This window comes from Schistocerca cancellata, chromosome 3 (genome assembly GCF_023864275.1).
Source record: "Schistocerca cancellata isolate TAMUIC-IGC-003103 chromosome 3, iqSchCanc2.1, whole genome shotgun sequence".
Lineage (NCBI taxonomy): Eukaryota > Metazoa > Arthropoda > Insecta > Orthoptera > Acrididae > Schistocerca > Schistocerca cancellata.
Genome location: NC_064628.1, coordinates 49,434,987 through 49,454,715, shown reverse-complemented (window position 1 = coordinate 49,454,715; position 19,729 = coordinate 49,434,987). Strand labels below are relative to the sequence as shown.

At 43.8% G+C, this 19,729-nt stretch overlaps 1 protein-coding gene across 1 annotated transcript in view; it reads right to left on the bottom strand.

Moving 5' to 3' along the window:
* The window catches only part of LOC126176073 (uncharacterized), a 67,978-nt gene that overhangs the window by 35,125 nt on the left and 13,124 nt on the right, over window positions 1-19,729 (bottom strand). The window contains exon 3 of the mRNA XM_049923208.1: window positions 19,006-19,716. Within this exon, the coding sequence (XP_049779165.1) occupies window positions 19,006-19,716 (711 nt within the window). The remainder of the gene's footprint in view (window positions 1-19,005; window positions 19,717-19,729) is intronic.

The following is a 19,729-nucleotide window of genomic DNA, read 5'->3' as shown; positions in this document are numbered from 1 at the left end:
AAAAAAGTGAAAGAAGCAGGATAAAAATTCTGATCCATTCATAACATTTTTGGTCTGGAGGAAAATTTCAACAATTTATGATGTTAGAAGATGCTCAAAATCTCTAGAAGAAAAATGTACAGGTGGAGTGTAGAGAGACAGATGAAAAATGAAAAAAAAAATAATAAAAAAAAATAAAATAAAAAAATAGTGGGAGTAATATAAGTAGAACATAAGAGGGATGAATTGATGTAAACAAGAGTATAAAACAGACTTGAAGCTTTTTGACGCTGTTATTTATTTCATGCTGTAATTTACTTCATGCTGGAGTAGGAACAAAGGACTGGAAACCAAATTTGAGAGCAGGAATTTAAGTGCAAGAGGAACAGATATCAGTACTAATACCCACGGGATATAGGCTATCTGACAAAAGGCAGGAAGACTTATCATAACTATAATGAAGAACATGGGTTATGGATAAACAAAGCTAAAGCAAGTGGCAACAAGCAATAGGTAAGCCAATAAAGTGCTCAACATTCAAATTGGAGAAGAAACAGTAAAAATAGTGAAAGAATTTAGCTACAAAAATCACTTGGTGGTCTAAATGGACAAGATGTCTGAAGTAGATTTGTCCAGGAAAGTTCAGCTTCTCTCTACCACATGTATGCTGGTACCAAAATAGTTACAGATAATTGAGGACAACACTTGCAACTGTTTATCGTAAAACAATAATTTAAGTGAAATCATGTCTGCTGAAAAACAGGAGGAGGAAGAAATGTTTAGTACCCTTGAAGGAAGTCAAAAATTAAGCAGATAATTGAGAAGTCTTACTAATGAGAATGTGTAACGATAAAGATCAATTGAAAACCTGCATCAGATGAAGGGTCAGCGCAGTAACACATTTGCTAAGGCACTGAGGGATAGTTAACACAGAAATCTAAGCAGCAGTGAAAGAGATAACTTTTAAATTCAGACAAGGATTACATTATGCAAAATGTTATCAAACATTCTTGTGTAGTAGGTAAGAAGATGACCACAAGGTGGTAAGATGTACAGGACACCATCACTCTAGTCTTAAGTCTACTCCAGTCTCTGACTGCTGAAGCCAGACTACCATGGTGAGTAGCAATCTATCCTTCCCGTAATACTGTCATTACTGTCTTTGAACATCATTTTTGCTCATCTCTTAACGTATTTATTTCAGTTATCTTCTGTACTACTGTAGCAGATTTATTCTATGTGCAGTCCAAGTTTCATTGAGCTACGTTACTTGACAGTGATACACCACTTTAAAGCTACTTTCATCCTGAAGTTTTACACACCAGTGTTTAATGTAGATGGATTAAAAAATCTACTCACTGGCAGTTGGGAGGACAATACACACAAAAGACTGGGGTGAAATGTGTGAGCTTTCGGAGCCAGTGGCTCCTTCTGACAGTAAGATTGAAGAGAAAGGAAGATGGATGAAGGAAAAGGACTGGTGAGGTTTACGAAAAGGGAAGACTTCTGGGAAAGTCGCCCAAAACCCTGGGTCAGGACAATTTTACAGGAAGAGATGAGAAGGAAAAGACTGATGGTTGATGCCTGTATCAGATGAGATTTGAAACCCAGAGAACTTAGAAAAGAAAATTAATGTAATAAGCAAGAGACAGATAACTGAAAAAAACACCATGAAAGATTGAATAAGAGCAGAAAGCTAACAGCATTGTATTTTGTAGATGGGGGAAGGGCATAGGCCGAAAAATAAGAGAGAATGAAGTAAAGGAATAGTAACTGAAAAGAAATTCTGAGACTACTGAAATTAACATAAATTTAAGTGAGGTGGGTTGTGAGAACCAAGACATGCTGTAAAGCCAGTTCCCAATCATGAAGTTCTGAGAAACTGCTTCACAACTTCATAGGTGGGAATTGGCTTTACAACACGCGATAGTTCTCACCGCTCACTTGGCCTAAATTTACATTAATTTCCATGGTCTCAGCATTTCTTTTCAGTAGCTACTCCTTTTCTCCTCTCCCTTTTACTGATAGCATCAATAAATGTTTCAAAAAATGTCTTAAGGACCAGAGGACTGCTGGATTATACACTCCTGGAAATGGAAAAAAGAACACATTGACACCGGTGTCTCAGACCCACCATACTTGCTCCGGACACTGCGAGAGGGCTGTACAAGCAATGATCACACGCACGGCACAGCGGACACACCAGGAACCGCGGTGTTGGCCGTCGAATGGCGCTAGCTGCGCAGCATTTGTGCACCGCCGCCGTCAGTGTCAGCCAGTTTTCCGTGGCATACGGAGCTCCATTGCAGTCTTTAACACTGGTAGCATGCCGCGACAGCGTGGACGTGAACCGTATGTGCAGTTGACGGACTTTGAGCGAGGGCGTATAGTGGGCATGCGGGAGGCCGGGTGGACGTACCGCCGAATTGCTCAACACGTGGGGCGTGAGGTCTCCACAGTACATCGATGTTGTCGCCAGTGGTCGGCGGAAGGTGCACGTGCCCGTCGACCTGGGACCGGACCGCAGCGACGCACGGATGCACGCCAAGACCGTAGGATCCTACGCAGTGCCGTAGGGGACAGCACCGCCACTTCCCAGCAAATTAGGGACACTGTTGCTCCTGGGGTATCGGTGAGGACCATTCGCAACCGTCTCCATGAAGCTGGGCTACGGTCCCGCACACCATTAGGCCGTCTTCCGCTCACGCCCCAACATCGTGCAGCCCGCCTCCAGTGGTGTCGCGACAGGCGTGAATGGAGGGACGAATGGAGACGTGTCGTCTTCAGCGATGAGAGTCGCTTCTGCCTTGGTGCCAATGATGGTCGTATGCTTGTTTGGCGCCGTGCAGATGAGCGCCACAATCAGGACTGCATACGACCGAGGCACACAGGGCCAACACCCGGCATCATGGTGTGGGGAGCGATCTCCTACACTGGCCGTACACCACTGGTGATCGTCGAGGGGACACTGAATACTGCACGGTACATCCAAACCGTCATCGAACCCATCATTCTACCATTCCTAGACCGGCAAGGGAACTTGCTGTTCCAACAGGACAATGCACGTCCGCATGTATCCCGTGCCACCCAACGTGCTCTAGAAGGTGTAAGTCAACTACCCTGGCCAGCAAGATCTCCGGATCTGTCCCCCATTGAGCATGTTTGGGACTGGATGAAGCGTCGTCTCACGCGGTCTGCACGTCCAGCACGAACGCTGGTCCAACTGAGGCGCCAGGTGGAAATGGCATGGCAAGCCGTTCCACAGGACTACATCCAGCATCTCTACGATCGTCTCCGTGGGAGAATAGCAGCCTGCATTGCTGCGAAAGGTGGATATACACTGTACTAGTGCCGACATTGTGCATGCTCTGTTGCCTGTGTCTATGTGCCTGTGGTTCTGTCAGTGTGATCATGTGATGTATCTGACCCCAGGAATGTGTCAATAAAGTTTCCCCTTCCTGGGACAATGAATTCACGGTGTTCTTATTTCAATTTCCAGGAGTGTAATTCAATTTCAGGACAATACCTTGTAATTCAACCACATACATATTTAATGCAGTTCGACACTTAGGGAAGGAGGAAGCAGAGTCCCATTTCAAATTATGTGAAGTGAAATACTCACAAGAAACACACGTTTTGAAATAAGCAAGAGCCTCATGACCTACAATCTATTGAGAGGGTAAATTTAAGAATAATTTGATATGCACGTGATGCATTTGTATCAATATACAGTATCTGATCAAATGTACACGCCCATTAGTGGACATTGATAAGGGGTGTGTCCACCCTTCACCTTTACGAAGGTTTGAACTCTGCTGGAAGTATCTGAATGTCTGCCGAGGAACGGTAGCCCATTCTTCCTCAAATGCTACAAACAGAGAAGGTAGTGATGTTAGATACTGGGATCTGAGGAGCAGCTGACATTCTAACTCAGTGGTTGTCAAACTGCAGCCCAAATCAAGTATGGTCGGCCCGCCGGTTCTCTGCCGCATTTTAAAATAATATACATCTAGGAACCAACAGCCGGATCTGAAATCATCAGCTAACGTTAAAAAGAGTTTCTTAATAGTGTTTTCCTGCTCAGTAACAAAAATACAACTTGTATCCATTATGTATGTGGAGGGCTGCACTGATGAATTAAGGTTTCCAGAAACTGTAGCAACCAGTTTCCTTTTGTTTTATTCTTCAATTCTTATTTTGCAGCCATAGCTGCCACAGTTGGCAGTCACATGTGTCTAGATTGTTGAAATTAAATTAAGACTGTTGTAATACAATGTAGTAAATAGAAGAAAAATTACACTGAAAACATTTAGTAAACATTTCTGAAAATTTCTCATGTTGAATAATGTATTTAAATATAAGTACAATTACTGATAATCACCCACTCAGACATACAATGCAATAATACTTTATCATGCTATTACAGTGTCACAATTTTGAGGTGCTGAGGGTGGCAGAAATCTGAAACAGTGAACAGTCTGAACCAAGTTTTCTGATGATGCCAACTTTTAATTATCATCACTTGGGGGCTGGAGCCAACTAATCACACTCTCACTATAGTTAGTCTATTGGTGGTTCATAACATACTAAATTATGTAGGTTACCAATTAATAATAAGATTAGAACATATGCAGCCCGAGGTGCCGCCCCACAATGTCAGTATTGGCTCTTGAGCGAAAGAAGTTTGACAACCACAGTTCTAACCCATCCCAAAAGTGTTCCACTGGATTCAGGTCAGGATTCTGAGAAGGCAAGTCAACTTCAGGTATGTTTATGTCCACAACCCACTGCCTTACAGATGATGTTTTATCACAGTCTGCATCGTCATGCTGATACAATCATCATGCCCAAACCATTCCTCTACTGTAAGCAGTACACAATGCCGTAAAACGTGTTCATATTCTTCCCACTTAGCATTTTACTCAAGTACAACAAGGGAACCAAGCTGTAACCACAAAAACACACCCATACTTTATCTGCTATCGTATGTAGCGCCGAGAAGGTGGTGATAATGGTCCCAGATATTCGCCAAACCCTAACGATTCCATCACATTCCCACAGTGTACAGCACGATTCATCACTCCAAATCACTCGTTTCCACTCATCCCCAGTTCAATGGCATCACTCTTTACGCCATCTTAAGCATCACTTATCACTAACTACATAAATGTGTGGCTTATGAAGAGCTGCTCGAACATTGTATCTGATACTTTTAACCCCCTTATACACAGCCACTGTGCTAGCTGGACAACCGGAAGCACTTCCCAACTCATGAGTGATTCTTTCCATTCATTCCATGCGACTTTTTACAACTACATCTGCCATGCTCGATGACCAGTGTCCATCAGTATATGATGTCACCTGGTCTTGGGTTCAGCTGTGATTCTTCTTTCACATTTCCACGTCACAATCACATCATCAACAACTGACACTGGCACCTTTAGAAGGGTTGAAATGTCCCTGATAGATATGTTATTGAGGTGAAAGCCAATGACTAGTCCACGTTCAAAGTCACTGTGTTCTCCCAATCTATCAATTATGTTGTTACGGCTCCTCTACAGATAAACAATACTACCTCTCTCATTTTATGTAGCTGGATCCAGCTCTCATGACATCTAGCGGTTAATTCTGCATTTACCTAAGGGAGCTGGATACTTATGACCAGATAGTGTAGCTACTGCCGGCAGCGATGTTGTACAAGCAAGAGGCAAGGAATTATCATGTCGTCTACAAATGTGGTCACTCAGCCTATTGTACACTTCCCTGATGAGGGCCGCAGATCTTTGGAGGATATCTCCACTGAATACGGGCAGCAGACTTCTTAAAATGTTTTGGCTAGAGATAAACACGAAGTTCACTTCTACGCTAAAATTTTAGTTCTTCCACACAGTCTTACTCAAAGATCTGTTCACACTATAGTGGAGCATGAAAGTCTTTCATTGCTGACCTTGGCGTTTCAGTTTTGTCCCACCACTGGAAACAGGTTGACAGGAAGAAAAGAACTTCTGCGTAAGTTTTAGAAGTTCACACACAGAAACAGTCTCATATGGCATCGGATCCGTAGGAAGACAGGGAGCTGTTTCCTTCCACTCTTTGTTCTTTGAACACTTGTCCTTCTGTAGAGATGGTGTGGCAGAGTGTCATGTGTTTCAGTTCTCTTTTTATTCACTGCTGTTGATTTCCATACTTTCTGCCATGTATCAGTATTCAACTGTCTATTGAGGAGAGAATTATTGTGTGTCCACTGTCTTCTCATATTTACATGCAACTGCTACTGGCTAGCCTCTGTGTTTATTTTAACTGGTTTCTCAAAACTCAATTACAGAAAAAACCTTCAATATATGCCATTGGACCTGCACCGTGATGCTGTCACACTTCCAGATAAATGCACTGCTATTTGTTGAATCTTTATCTCCTGTACTAATCATACCTAGTTCTGGTTGCAATTGACATGCAGTACTCAAGAATCAGACAAAGCTACCTGTCTCATGCATTAATTGCATTTCACTATGAACCTGTATAACATATGCCTTTACTACCGACTAATTTTGTGTGTCCAACATATTTTAAAATTATGAAACTTTTACAGTGAGCAGAAATCATACAGCAAAACACTAATGGATGTTGATGTGCAAGATTTTTATGGAGATGGTCCTTTGCCTGTTCTTGCAACTGTGTGACCACTGTCTGCAGTTTTCCCTGCTTACTCCAATTTTGTAATGCTGAGTTTGCTATATCCAACAGTATCATCCACGAACAGCTTCACTGAGCTTCTGACCTTATCCACCATATCATTGTACACATTGTGAATAGAAATGGTGCTGCAATGCCTCACTGGGGTACACTAAAAGTCACTATCATCTAGTAAAAGACATTTGAGTTCTATCTACTAGGAAATCCTACATCTGATCACAAAGTCAAATATTCCATACTCTCTTACACTGTTCACTGGGTGAAATTATGGAGGTGTATCTAATGTTTTCTGGAATTCAAACAACGTAGCATCAAACTGATATCTGCTGCTTTCTGGGTCTGTCAGGCAAACAGTGTGAACATTTGCGCAAGACCACTGTTTGCAGAATCCCTATTGTCTCCTAGAGAGGAGATAAGCAGTCTCCAAAAATTCTTTACATGTAAGCACAATGTGTGTTCAACAATTCTACAATAGACTGACATCAGAAATATAGGCCTGTAGTTACACACGTCCATACAATGACCCTTCTGCAAAACAGATATAATTTTCACTTTTTTCTAGTCATGTGAAAAGCTCTGTTGCTTCAGCATCCTATAACAGCTTACTGTTACAAGTGGAGCAAGTTCCTTCACAGAAGTAGAAACTTAGAACCATCTTCAAGATATTCTTTGGATTGTTAAAGGCATCTCCATTGCTTCTTGTTACCATCACATTTGCAGGAGTGAAACTTATGATTACAAAACTTTTTGTAAGCATTGTGATTGATGGCTTTGTACAGTGACTTATTTTTTGTACCACTATCATAAAGAAAGTAGCTACTGCCTAAGACTGATGAATTACAGCTGTATACAAAGTTGAAGTAGAACTCAGATAAGCTTCCAACACAGTACCAGCTACCAACTTCATAAGTTCAAGTACTTTTCAAATTATTTTACAGTACATTCTATGTGATGGGATATTACAGGTTTTCTCAGTGTGATTGAGGACTGGTGGTCTTCCAGGTATTCAATCAAATTGTTATATCCATTTTATGTACAATGTGGCTGATCCTGGTATGGTGCATATCAAAAACCATACACACAGCCAGTGTACCATCTGTTGGCCAAAATGGTTAAACCATTTAACATGCCATCAATATGCCAAAGGTTTGTACGATTACACATTGTAGTCCCATTTCTTATGTCCAACTAACAGCACTAAAAGTACCAGACTCGAGTAAATGCATAACTTATGATGGGAGAATAATCCATAGATTTACACAGACACCTGGGCCAGATATCTGGTTGTGGAATTCCTTCCAAACTGCCATACAACTATCAACTAAGCAACATTCAAGTACTTTGCTGTAGCTTGAAACTAAGAAAATATTACCCTTGGGGTTATCAAATAATGGAGTCATGTAAGCAAGATGATATCAGTTGTTCAAATCTTTATCACATATCAAACTACGACTATCACTTGCACTTTACAATAAAATTTCTAAATTTAGACTTTAGAGCAAATGCTGTCACTAAAAAACAAGCAATGGTGATTGGGATAAATACAGGGTATCTAAATCTGTATATCAAAACTAACCCAGAAAAAAGAAAACACAATTCTAAAAGGAATAATACAAATGAACAGTCATTCAGCCAACTTGCGCAAGACATACTAGAAATTACTCTTAGAGGAATGAGTTTGACCTGCTTCTGGCTTATATCGCATATGTTTTTAACAAACAGGTTGATGATGTGACAAAAGAAATTCTTTAACATAAAACCATTTCACAGTCATATCTCATACCACGGTAGAAAAATATTTGAGAGAGATGGAAAGAATACTTTAGCTCTAGTGGAGCATAGCAATTCCCTTTAAAAAAAAAGACGCACCTCATAAGCCTAGCAAGAATTATGATTAGTTGTGGCAGTTTTCCATCTATTGAGGTCCAGTGTCGTTGATTTGAGGTGAGTGGCACTCAACATCAAGGTCATCAGTGCCCTCAACATCAAGGTCAACATCAAGGTCATCAGTGCCCTGACAAAAGATCAGCATGCCAATCTCATGGGTGGGGACGAAGGCTGTCCCCACATATGAAGCAGTTTACAATGTATTAAAGTGTGCCTCCCTTCCCCACCAATTTAGGGATGAGGCTCGACAGTTCACAAACTTTCACCACTCTTATCACTGGAATTAGTATCTGGGAAGAAGTGGGCAGATCTCCATCGAGACTGAGGGCTGCCCTAATATCAGTATATAGGACACCTGTTGCCAAAACATGCTGAACTACAAGTGGCGCGTCACAAACTTCACAGAGTGGTGGATCTTCCCGCTGGAGGAAAAAGCCATGTGTTAATGGACTATGTACGATGAGCAGTCTGGTAAGCAGAACCTCCTTCCAGCGATAAGGCTTACATGAAGTCCGCCACACCTGTGTCGTCGATTTGAGCGACCCAGTTTGTTTTCCGTCACCTGCAACCATTCAGTCTCCCATCGACGGATGACGCGTCTGCCAGAAAATGAGATGATGGCGTGCACCAGGATGGGACACTGATGGACAGCACCATCCCAACATGCTTCCTTGGCGGCTGTGTCGGCCATGTCATTTCCCTGTATCCCGTTGTGGCCAGGTATCCAGCAAAAGATCACCACCTTGCCACAGTGTTGGAGCTGCTGCAAAGAGTTGTGGATGAGCTGAATCAGCTGGTCTACTGGATACATTTGGTGAAGTGCTTGCAGTGCACTAAGGGAGTCTGAACAGACACGAAACCTTGAATAGTGATGTCTGTGAATCCTCTCCAGTGCCATCAGAATGAAATATAATTCCACATCATAATTTTTAAATTGTTCTGGAAGAGGCACTGTAAAAACCCTATCAGGGAAAACAGCAGAACAACCGAGGACATTCTCTTGCTGGGATCTATCTGCATAAACAATGATAAAACTGTGGTACGTACTTAAAACGGATGAAAACAAAGTTGTAAAAACATATTTTGGAGTACAAGTTTTCTTGTATACTGTTTCAAGCTTAAAATCACTTTGGGCCTCTGAAGATACCAAGGCCCATATTCTGGTGCACTGTCCCACTTTGACTGACCAGCGACTAAATCTTGGGTTACCGGACCTTTGCTGCTTATTTTATCTGACAACACCTCATTGCCTGATTTAGTTTTACATTTTATCCGTGAGGGTGGGTTTTATCATTTGATCTAAGTTTTAGCGCATGTCCTTTGTCTCTCTGTGTCCTCCACCCTAGTGCTTTTAGGGTGGAGGCTTCAATATGCTGCAGAGTGGCTGGCTTTTCCTTTTCATTCTAATGGTTGGCCAGCCACTGTAATCTGCTTTCTTGTTTTACTCTCTTCTGTTTCTAGCGTCTCCCTGTTGTTTTCTTATCCTCTTTTATTCCTTTTAGTGTTTGTTGCCTTTCCGTCATTCTTGTGGTTTTTCCTTTCTTTCTGTATTTTGTTTTATGTTTCATGTGTTTTGTTCTCGCACTTGTGGAATTGTCTTATTAGGAACAAGGGACCAATAACCTTTTAGTATGGTCCCTTCCCCCCCTCGTTTAAACAAACCAACCAACCAAGCTCGGTGGACTGGGGCATGCGACAACGCAATTCGCGCATGGAAATGTGCTCTACACGTTTTTAACTGCCACCCTACGCTGTAAAACTGCATTCATTATAAACAGATACATGCAAAGTGTCGTAGAGTTCTTTGGGATAGCAAAAAAGCTAGTTAGATTTCATTCACTAGTTCTTTTAACAGTTCCACACCTTCCTCTGTCGTGTGGGCCAACCTCCAACATCTCTCTGGAACCAAGATTGATTCCCCCATTTCCGGCCTGACAGTAGGTGCCGATGTCACCGTGGATCCTGTTGCTATCTCCAACACCTTGGGCCGCCATTTTGTGGAAGTTTCGAGCTCTTCCCACTATCACCCTGCCTTCATCCATCGGAAATGAGTGGAGGCGGCTCTGGTGATACCCTTCTCTTCCCCAAATCATGGCGCCTTCACTACGAGGGAGCTAGATCATGCTCTCAGTTCATCCCGGTCCTCCGCCCCAGGGCCAGACATTCTCCACGTTCAGATGTTGCAGCACCTCTCGCTTGTGGGTAGGCACTTTCTGCTTAACACATACAGCTGCATCTGGGCTGAGGGCACATTTCCTGGACGCTGGTGTGAAGCCACTGTCATACTCATACCTAAGCCCGGTAGGGACAAAAACCTTTCTTCTAGCTACCGCCCCATCTCTCTTAGCAGCTGCGTTTGCAAGGTGATGGAATGCATGATTCATGCCCAGCTGGTGTGGCGGCTCGAGTCTTGCCATTTACTAATGGATGCGCAGTGTGGATTTCCAGTGCGGCGTTCTGCAGTTGACTATCTCGTTACTTTGTCCACCCATGACATGAATGGTTTTCTGTGGAAATCCCACACTGTGGCCATGTTTTTTCGATTTGGAGAAGGCCTACGACAACTGCTGGAGAACTGGCATCCTTCGTATCCTTTACACGTGGGGCTTCCATCGGCACCTGCCCCGTTTTCCAGAAAACCTTGTTTTCAAGGTGCGTGTAGATTCTGCCTTGTTGGCCACCTTTATTCAGCAAAATGGTGTGCCTCGGGGTTCCGTCGCGAGCGTTATCCTCTTTGCTTTCGCCATTAACCCTATAATGGCCTGTCTATTGCAGTTCTCCACGGTCCTGTCTCACTGTCTTTATCGTCTTCACTCCTGGAGCATTGCCAATGGCTTTCGCTTTTCCACTGACAAAACCATCTGTATGAATTTCTGGTGGCGCAAATGGTTTCTCCCATCATCTCTACATCTTGGGCCTGTTGCCCTTCCATTTATTGACACTACGAAATTCCTGGGGCTCATGCTCTATTGGAAACTCTTGGGCCACACCGACACTGAGGCAGGTCTTTACAGTGCAAGAGGTAACTGTTCGTTGCCCAAGCATGGCCAATGCGAAGCTGGTAGAGGACAACTGATTCCCTGCGAGGGACCCGCATGGAAGACTTCCACACATTTGTAGTCTCCTTAATGACACACAGTTTGTTGTGTGTACTGTTATGCCATTTTGTCTCCCAAAGCCTGAAAACCCTACAGCGTAAGTCAGAATGCTGGTCAGGTTCAGAGATGCCTATCACCAGAAGCGGTTTCTGCGTAGCCTGTTTGGCCAGCCTGTCAGCAAGTTCGTTGCCTGGGATGCCAACATGTCCTGGGGTCCACACAAACACCACTCAATGACGGGACCTGTCCAGGGCATAGGACTCCTGGATGGACGCAAACAAAGGATGGCGGGAGTAGCACTCGTCGAGGAGTCCGTACACGGAAGAAACGATTTCTCAGGGCATGAACGGATATACTGAAGTGCACGAGATATCGGCACCAGCTGTGCAGTGAATACACTGCAGCCATCGGGCAAGAAATACTGTTCAGTATGGCCTCTGTGGACAAAGGCGAAGCGAACATTACCATTACCATCGAGAGGAAGTGACAGCGGAGAGCTGCAGGGTTCACAGAGTCCTTTGAGCCACACGAAAGGTCCAGGCGAAGCTTCGGCCTACAGCCACACCATGAAGATGTACACGAATGGACCTCGAGGAGAAGTCTCGAAGGGAAGGACTCTGGTTCAGACAGAAGCGATCGCACATGAACCGCAATCATTAGCCGTGACCTGGGTCGCCTATGCGGAAGGTGAACCACCGTGGCTGGGAAAAGATGGTAATTAGGATGTTCAGGAGAGCTATGAATGTGTGCAACATACCTGGTGAGCAGTTGTACACATCTGATCTTCAATGGAGGGTCTCCAGGCTCCACCATTACACTTGTCACCGGACTCTTCCTATAAGCTACTCGATAGTCTAACTCCGTAATGGTGCAATGGGTCGAGCAAATGCAATGCTGAGGGCACCGTCGAACCATAAATCACTCTCCCATAGTCAAGGTAGGATTAAACAAAGGCTTTGTAGAGTTGCAGCAATGTGGAGTGATCTGCACCCCAGTTGGTGCTGCTCATGCAGCGTAGGGTACTGAGGTGCTGCCAATACTTCCGTTTAAGGTGATGAAGATGAAGAAGCCAAGTCAAACGAGCATCGAAAGCTAGACCTAAGAATCAATACGTCTCCACTACAGTGAGTGGATCATCATTAAGGTAAAGTGCTGGTTCCAGACGAACGGTATGTCGCCGACAGAAGTGCGTGACACGTCTTCATTGTGGAGAACTACAGGCCATGGGCTACAGCCCATGACTGCACCTTGTTCATGGCTCCCTGTAGGCAACACTCAGCAACACCAGTACTAAAGCAGCAGTACGAAATGCAGAAGTCGTCTGCATACAGAGAAGGTGAGATGGAGGGCCAGACAGCTGCTGCTAGACTGTTAATGACCACTAAAAAGAGACACACACTCAATACAGAGCCCTGCAGGCCTCCATTCTCCTGGATATGGATGCAACTATGGGAGGCACCAACTTGGACATGGAAAGTACGGAGCGACAGGATGTTTTGTATGAAAATCAGAAGCGGGCCCCGGAGACCCAACTCGTACAATGTGGCAAGAATCTGATGTCGTCAGGACATGTAGTATGCTTTACGTAAGTCAATAAAGGCTGTTCGGATGGCAGACTCGATGGACACAATATTATCAGTGGTACAGTGACCCTGGTAGAAGCCGCCCTGACATGGAGCCTGCAGGCCACACGACTCCAGAACACAACCCAACTGCCGACACACCATACTTTCAAGCAGCTTACAAAGAACATTGGTGAGACTGACAAGACGATAGCTATCCACATCATGCTGGTTTTTACCGGGTTTGAGCATTAGAATGATGGTGCTCTCGCGCCATTGTGATGGAAAGACGCCATCGCACCAGATCCGGTTGAAGATGACGAGGATATGTCGCTTGTAGTCAGATGAGAGATAAACAATCATCTGGCTGTGGATCCGATCAGCCCCAGGAGCTGTGTCGGGACAATGTGCAAGGGTACTGAGGAGCTCCAACTCTGTAAATGGGGCGTTATAGGAATCACTGTGGCATGTAGTGAGAGGACTTAACTTCCAGCCGCCATTCGACAGTGCGAAAGGCTGGGGGTAATTCTCCGACGCAGAGGCTCGAGCCAAGTGCTCGGCAATCGCGTTTGTGTTGGTAGATAACATGCCGTTTGTGGTAACACTAGGAACACCTGTTGGGGTCTGGTGCCCGAGAAGACGTTTGATCTTTTCCCAGACTAGGGAAGGTAATGTATGGCACCCAATGATCGAGACATATCTCTCCCAACACTCCTGTTTTCGTCGTCTGATAAGTTGGCAAACGTGTGCACGGAGCCGTTTAAAGGCTACGAGATGCTCCAGGGAAAGGTGCTGCTTATACTGCTATAGAGCTCGCCAAAGCTCCTTAATTGCTTCAGCAACTTCCAGTGACCACCAAGGGACTGCCTTACATGAGGGGTGCACCCTAAAGAGTGAGGGATCGCATTTTCTGCCACAGAAACAATTATTGTTGTCACCTGCTCAACCACCAAATTGATGTTACTGTGTGGGGGAGATTCAACGGTGACAGCAGAGGTGAAAGTTTTCCAGTCTGCCTTGTTTAAAGGGCATATGGGCAGGCATCAGTGGGCCTGACGCCGGAGCAGTGACAGGAAGATGGGGAAGTGGTCTCTACCACACAGGTCATCATGTGCTCTCCAGTGGATAGATGGGAGAAGTCCTGAGCTGCAAATTGATAAATCAATGGCCGAGTAACTACCATGAGACACACTGAAATGTGTGGTGGCCCCAGTATTGAAGAGGCAGAGGTCGAACTGAGACAGTCAAGTTTCAACATCTTTGCGTCGGCCAATAAGCACAGTGCCACCCCACAAGGGGTTATGTGCATTAAAATCTCCCAGAAGTAAGAAAGGTTTATGGAGTTGATCAATGAGTGCAATACATTCAGGGATACTGCACCATCTGGAGTAAGATATACATTGCAGACAGTTATTTCCTGCATGTCCTTATTCTGACAGCCACAGTTTCAAATTGGTTTGAAGGGGGCAGTGTCACTACAGACTGTTTAGGACACAAACGTAAACTCCAGCTGACACTCGATTATAGTCACTACAGTTCCTGTAATATCCCTTATAGGCGCGGAGAGCAGGGGTCCGCATTGCCGGGAACCAGGTTTCCTGGAGGGCAATCCAGATAGCAGGTTTAAAGCTTAACAGTTGCACCCAGGAAGGTATCCTCACCCCAGAGATGGAGAATGAGTGGGACTGAAAGGGACGACGAGAAAGTGGGCTATAAATCTCAATGCCCAATGGACACAAAGCACCATGTAAGGCGCTCTTCCCCAATTGGCTCGCTCTTTGGGGAAATTTTGAAGAACAGATGTCAAACCCTAAAGAGGACCATTACATAAAGGCCGGAACATGTGAAACTCCTTTTAGTCACCTCTTACAACAGACGACGGCCCAATTCTAACACCCAGAGCCACAGGAGGAAGTCCAGCAAGGGACTGGGACACGACGTGGTGAAGAGAAAGTGGGAGGAAATGAAACTTCTGCAGCAGTAAGGATAACGTTTGTGAGATAGTCCACCTGGTCATCACAACTGAGGAAATCTTGTTCTGCAAAGGTCGCCAGGGAGGAGTAAAGCTGCCATTCAGCCTTAGTAAGTTGCCATTAGGGCATGCATGTGGAAAGGGTAGGAGTCAGCAGATAGAGGGCACACAGGAAATGGTCGCTCGAGTAGGTGTAAGAAAGAACGAGCCACTCAAGACAATGGGCAAGATGGGCAGTACAAAAGGATAGATCCAAATGGGAATAGGTGTGTGGTGTGGTAGCCGAGCACGAACCCGCCAAAGAGTGGCGAGCTCCCTGAGGGGTGGGGAGGGGGTGTATGTATGGGGTGTTGCTGGGGTGAGGAGGAAGATGGACTCAGGTTAGAGGTTCTGGGGAGGACCTACGGATTTCAGTAGGGACTGGAGGTTATGTTGGACTTCAAGGATGGGACCACTCTGGCTGAGCTTGTAGGTGGAGGAGTCAGAAGTTAGTTGGAGGCATTCCACCAGGTAGTCACTGCGACTCATCGCAACAGTGCTGGAGCCTTAGTCTCCAGGAAGGATGATTAGGGTCTGGATCAGTTTTCAGGTTGTTTATGGTTGTCTCTCTTCTGTCAAAAGATTAGTGTTCTTAGAAAGGACCTGGGGAAGGATGGTGAGGTCAAGTTGGAGGTAAGGAATTATTGGGAGTGGACTAGGGAATAGTTTGGTGGAAAGGGGGGATGGGGAGTGGCACAGATGGATGGTTGTCTGAACAAGGAAACGCAAGGTTCAATGTTGGGCTTTGGTTGGATATAACGGTGGCCAAGAAGTGTATCCACCAAGGAGAGTAGATCTTTGACAAGTCCGACATGGTTAAATTTGGGGGTAGGGTTGAAGATTGGGCCCTCTGAAAGGACTGAAACTTCTGTGGGGCTGAGGTTTTTGGTGCAGAGATTAACAACAGTGTTTTGGATTTGCTTGGGTTCTAGGTTTTGTGGGGTATTGGGAGGGACTTTTTGAGGATGTGGTAAATTGAATGGTTCAGCTAGGCAAGGTCTGGATGCTACAAGGGATTGACAAGGGGCCCATTGGGAGAAAGATGGGTGTTGATGGATAGTGATCCCTCAAGGTGGGAGTAGAATGTCAACAGATTAGATAATTTATACAGGTGATGTCTGGAATGCTCCTCCAGGTGTTGTACAAGGGGTTCTATTTTGGAGATGATGTGTATGTATTGAGAATTGCGCAGTAACAGTATCTTGCAGAGCAAATATCCTCCTACCACCTCCAAGAATCAGCTACAAAGAAGTGCCCCTTGTCACCCAGTATCACTCTTGGAAGAACAACTGTGCCGTATCCTTTGCCAGGCCTTTGATTATCTGCCATTATGCCCTGAAATGAAGGACATTCTACCCAAGATCCTTCCCACTCCTCTTGAAGTGGTGTTCTGTACCCACCAAACCTACAGAAAATCTTTGTCTATTCCTGTGCTACTCCTATTTCAAACTCCTCGCCACAAGGACCACAGCCCAGTGGCAGACGAAGATTTAAGATGTGGCCAATCTACCCAACCAGCACTTCCTACTCCAGCCCTGTCACAGGCTTATCCCACCCCCATCAAAGACTGTGCCAACTGCAAAAGCAGCCAAATCATATACCAACTCTGCTGCAAACACTGTATGTCTTATGATGGTATGAATACCAACCAGCTGTCCACTAGGATAAATGACGACTGCCAAACTGCTGCCGAGAACAAAGATGACCACCCAGTGGAACAACATGCAGCTGAGCACAACAGGCTCAATTTCAATTGCTGCTTCACACCCTGAGCAATCTGGATCCTTCCCTCCACCACCAGCTTCTGTGAACTATGCAGATGGGAGTTACAACTGCTCTGCTCCCGTTATCATCCTAGCCTCAATCTTGGGTAACCCACTGCCCCAGCACCCCCACCAGTTTCCCCTTCCTCTGTTCTGTCACCCGCTACCAAATCATATTCCCATGTCACCTTCAGTGTGTGCCACTTCCCACCGGCCACAACAATCATGCCATCCCATATACCTGCCACTCCTCCCTTCTGTATTCCTAGCCAGTAAACTGCCTGCCTCCCTTGGAGATGCTAGCCACCCACCCTGTCATCCTCCCTGCCTCCTCTCCCACCTAACACTACCTCCATCACAACCCACCCGTATTTTTGTCACTGTTAGTCTAGCTGGCACCACGTAGGGGCAAGGGGTGTGTGTGTGTGTGTGTGTGTGTGTGTGTGTGTAAACTGTTTCCGACTGAAACTTGCCTTACAATTAAAAATACATTAAATGGCAGCTTTGTGTGTTACAATATATCATTTCTAAGGCTTCATTAACACCTAAAATTAAGCTCTCTACTTTTGTAGGACGTTTCTAATAGCTCAACTGAACCACAGCTTGCCTTTCCCATTCCCCAAAATCTTGCTTGGAACAGACAGAAGTGAAATGTATAATACTCTTGAAAATCATTCACTAATACTACCAGAGAAATGTTTATGGTCACTGCTTGAGTAATTAGTATTTTTTTATTCTTGTCACACTTACTGGGCAGTAATATTTTCCTCTCTCCTCCTCTTAACATCATTAGCTCTGATACCACATGGCTATTGGTTTCTTTCTATATATTAACTGAATCTAATAGCTGTGGTATTTTTGCCAACAGGTAACCTAAGACATTGCTAGAGTTAGTTATTTAAGAAACTGCTCAACGCAATTATTGCCAAGTAGTTTAGTATAATATTACACGAAACTCTGTGCTTGACCCAAATTTAATCAGACAAATCTTCCAGTGCATAGCTGGCAATTGGTGTGTCCCATAATTATCACTGCACTATCAAGAAATGTAGCCACAAACTTCTCAAAGCCTTGCCTCTACAGTTCCTGTCATCATGTGATCCATAAATGAATCCTATCATCTCAGTCTGAACCTACCTTCACCTAAAATATTTCCTATCTGGAATATGTGGGATTATCTTTGACTTATCATTAATTTATTTATATTTAAAATTAGACCACCACATTAAGAACACTTTACTTTTCCAACAGTTTAACAGTAATAAGCATAAACTAATAAAATATTCAAGGTAAATATGCACTTACACCAATGTAATTGAGTGCTGACACAGAACTCTTCAAATTATGAATAAACTGGCATGACAGCACTACCTGGTTTATATCTTTAATAGCAATATTTTAAATTTCGTCAGTGGTCAAACTGTACTATTATATCCCAAAAAATTAATTTAACCCTCATTGACAGTGGCACCAATGAGGTGACCACTAAGGCAATTTTTAGACAAGACGTGATAAATTCCTTGTTCAGCTATTAGAAGTATCATTCCTATAATCATTACAAACTGCTGAAAAAAATACAATACAGTAAATCTTAACAATAAAATGTTAAAAATTAATCCCAAAACATCAAATGCTCAATTGGTGCATTGTGTCAAGTGTTGTTATTCGACAATCTGGAATGTGAAAAGGTTTCCAGCAACACCAACACTACTGACTTACTCATTATGAGCTTGGGAACAACTTGTTGCAAATAATCAAAATTGAGTGGCAATCAATTATTCAGACATTAGATGTGTGTTAAAATATATTATAATGAACAAACAACACACTGACATTCTATTTACTCACAATCAACTTCTGCAAAGCAACATTACCTTCATCAGTTGTAAGATTCATCAATATTCTTCAACTAGTATATGTAGTAAAACAGTTCTTACCATTTACCAAAGAGTTATAAAAGAAACGGAGGAAAATAACTTAATCTGACAGACTAATTTTACAGTTTCACTTACTCTGACTTTATTTGTTTCTTCAGTTCAGGAGAACATATAAAATCCTTCGTCCAGCCACTAGCAGCTAAACATGTCCACATTGAATGCAAACCATGTACTGCAGATTTCTGAATGTCGTCGTCATTATCAAACACAAATGACAACAATATTTCCACCCACTCACTGAGTGTCTCATTATTTACAGGATTCACACCCATATGCTTCACACTGCTAAAAATTCTGAACACCGTCCTTAATGTTTGTTGCCGAAGATCAGTTAGAACACTGTCAGAACTACCCCTCATATTCATGCATTTTAATATTACACCTATGTACTTCGCAAAATTTGGTGCAGTACCCAAGTTTTCCCACATAAAACTTTTATCACAGAGATTCAGGCATTTCATTAGTCTAACCAGCTTATCTGGCAAGCCCTCTTTTCCATCAGAAAACTTATCCTCCGATTTCCTCTCATTGGCTTCTCTGTTACCATTATTAGAAGCAAGCAATTCTGGTTCACCAGTATGTACAACCGCACAGATAATGTTCAGCAAATGTGAGGTCAGTGGAAATGTGTCCTTCAATTTTAAAATGTCAGAGATTGCAGATTCTAGGACATCAAGGACAGCGTTAGAGCATTCATTTGGATAAGTCTCTAAAAACTTGATAACTGCACTCAGAAAACGAGTTAACAGATCTCCATCATTTTTTATGCACCGAAGTGTATCAAACCTGAAAGGAAGAA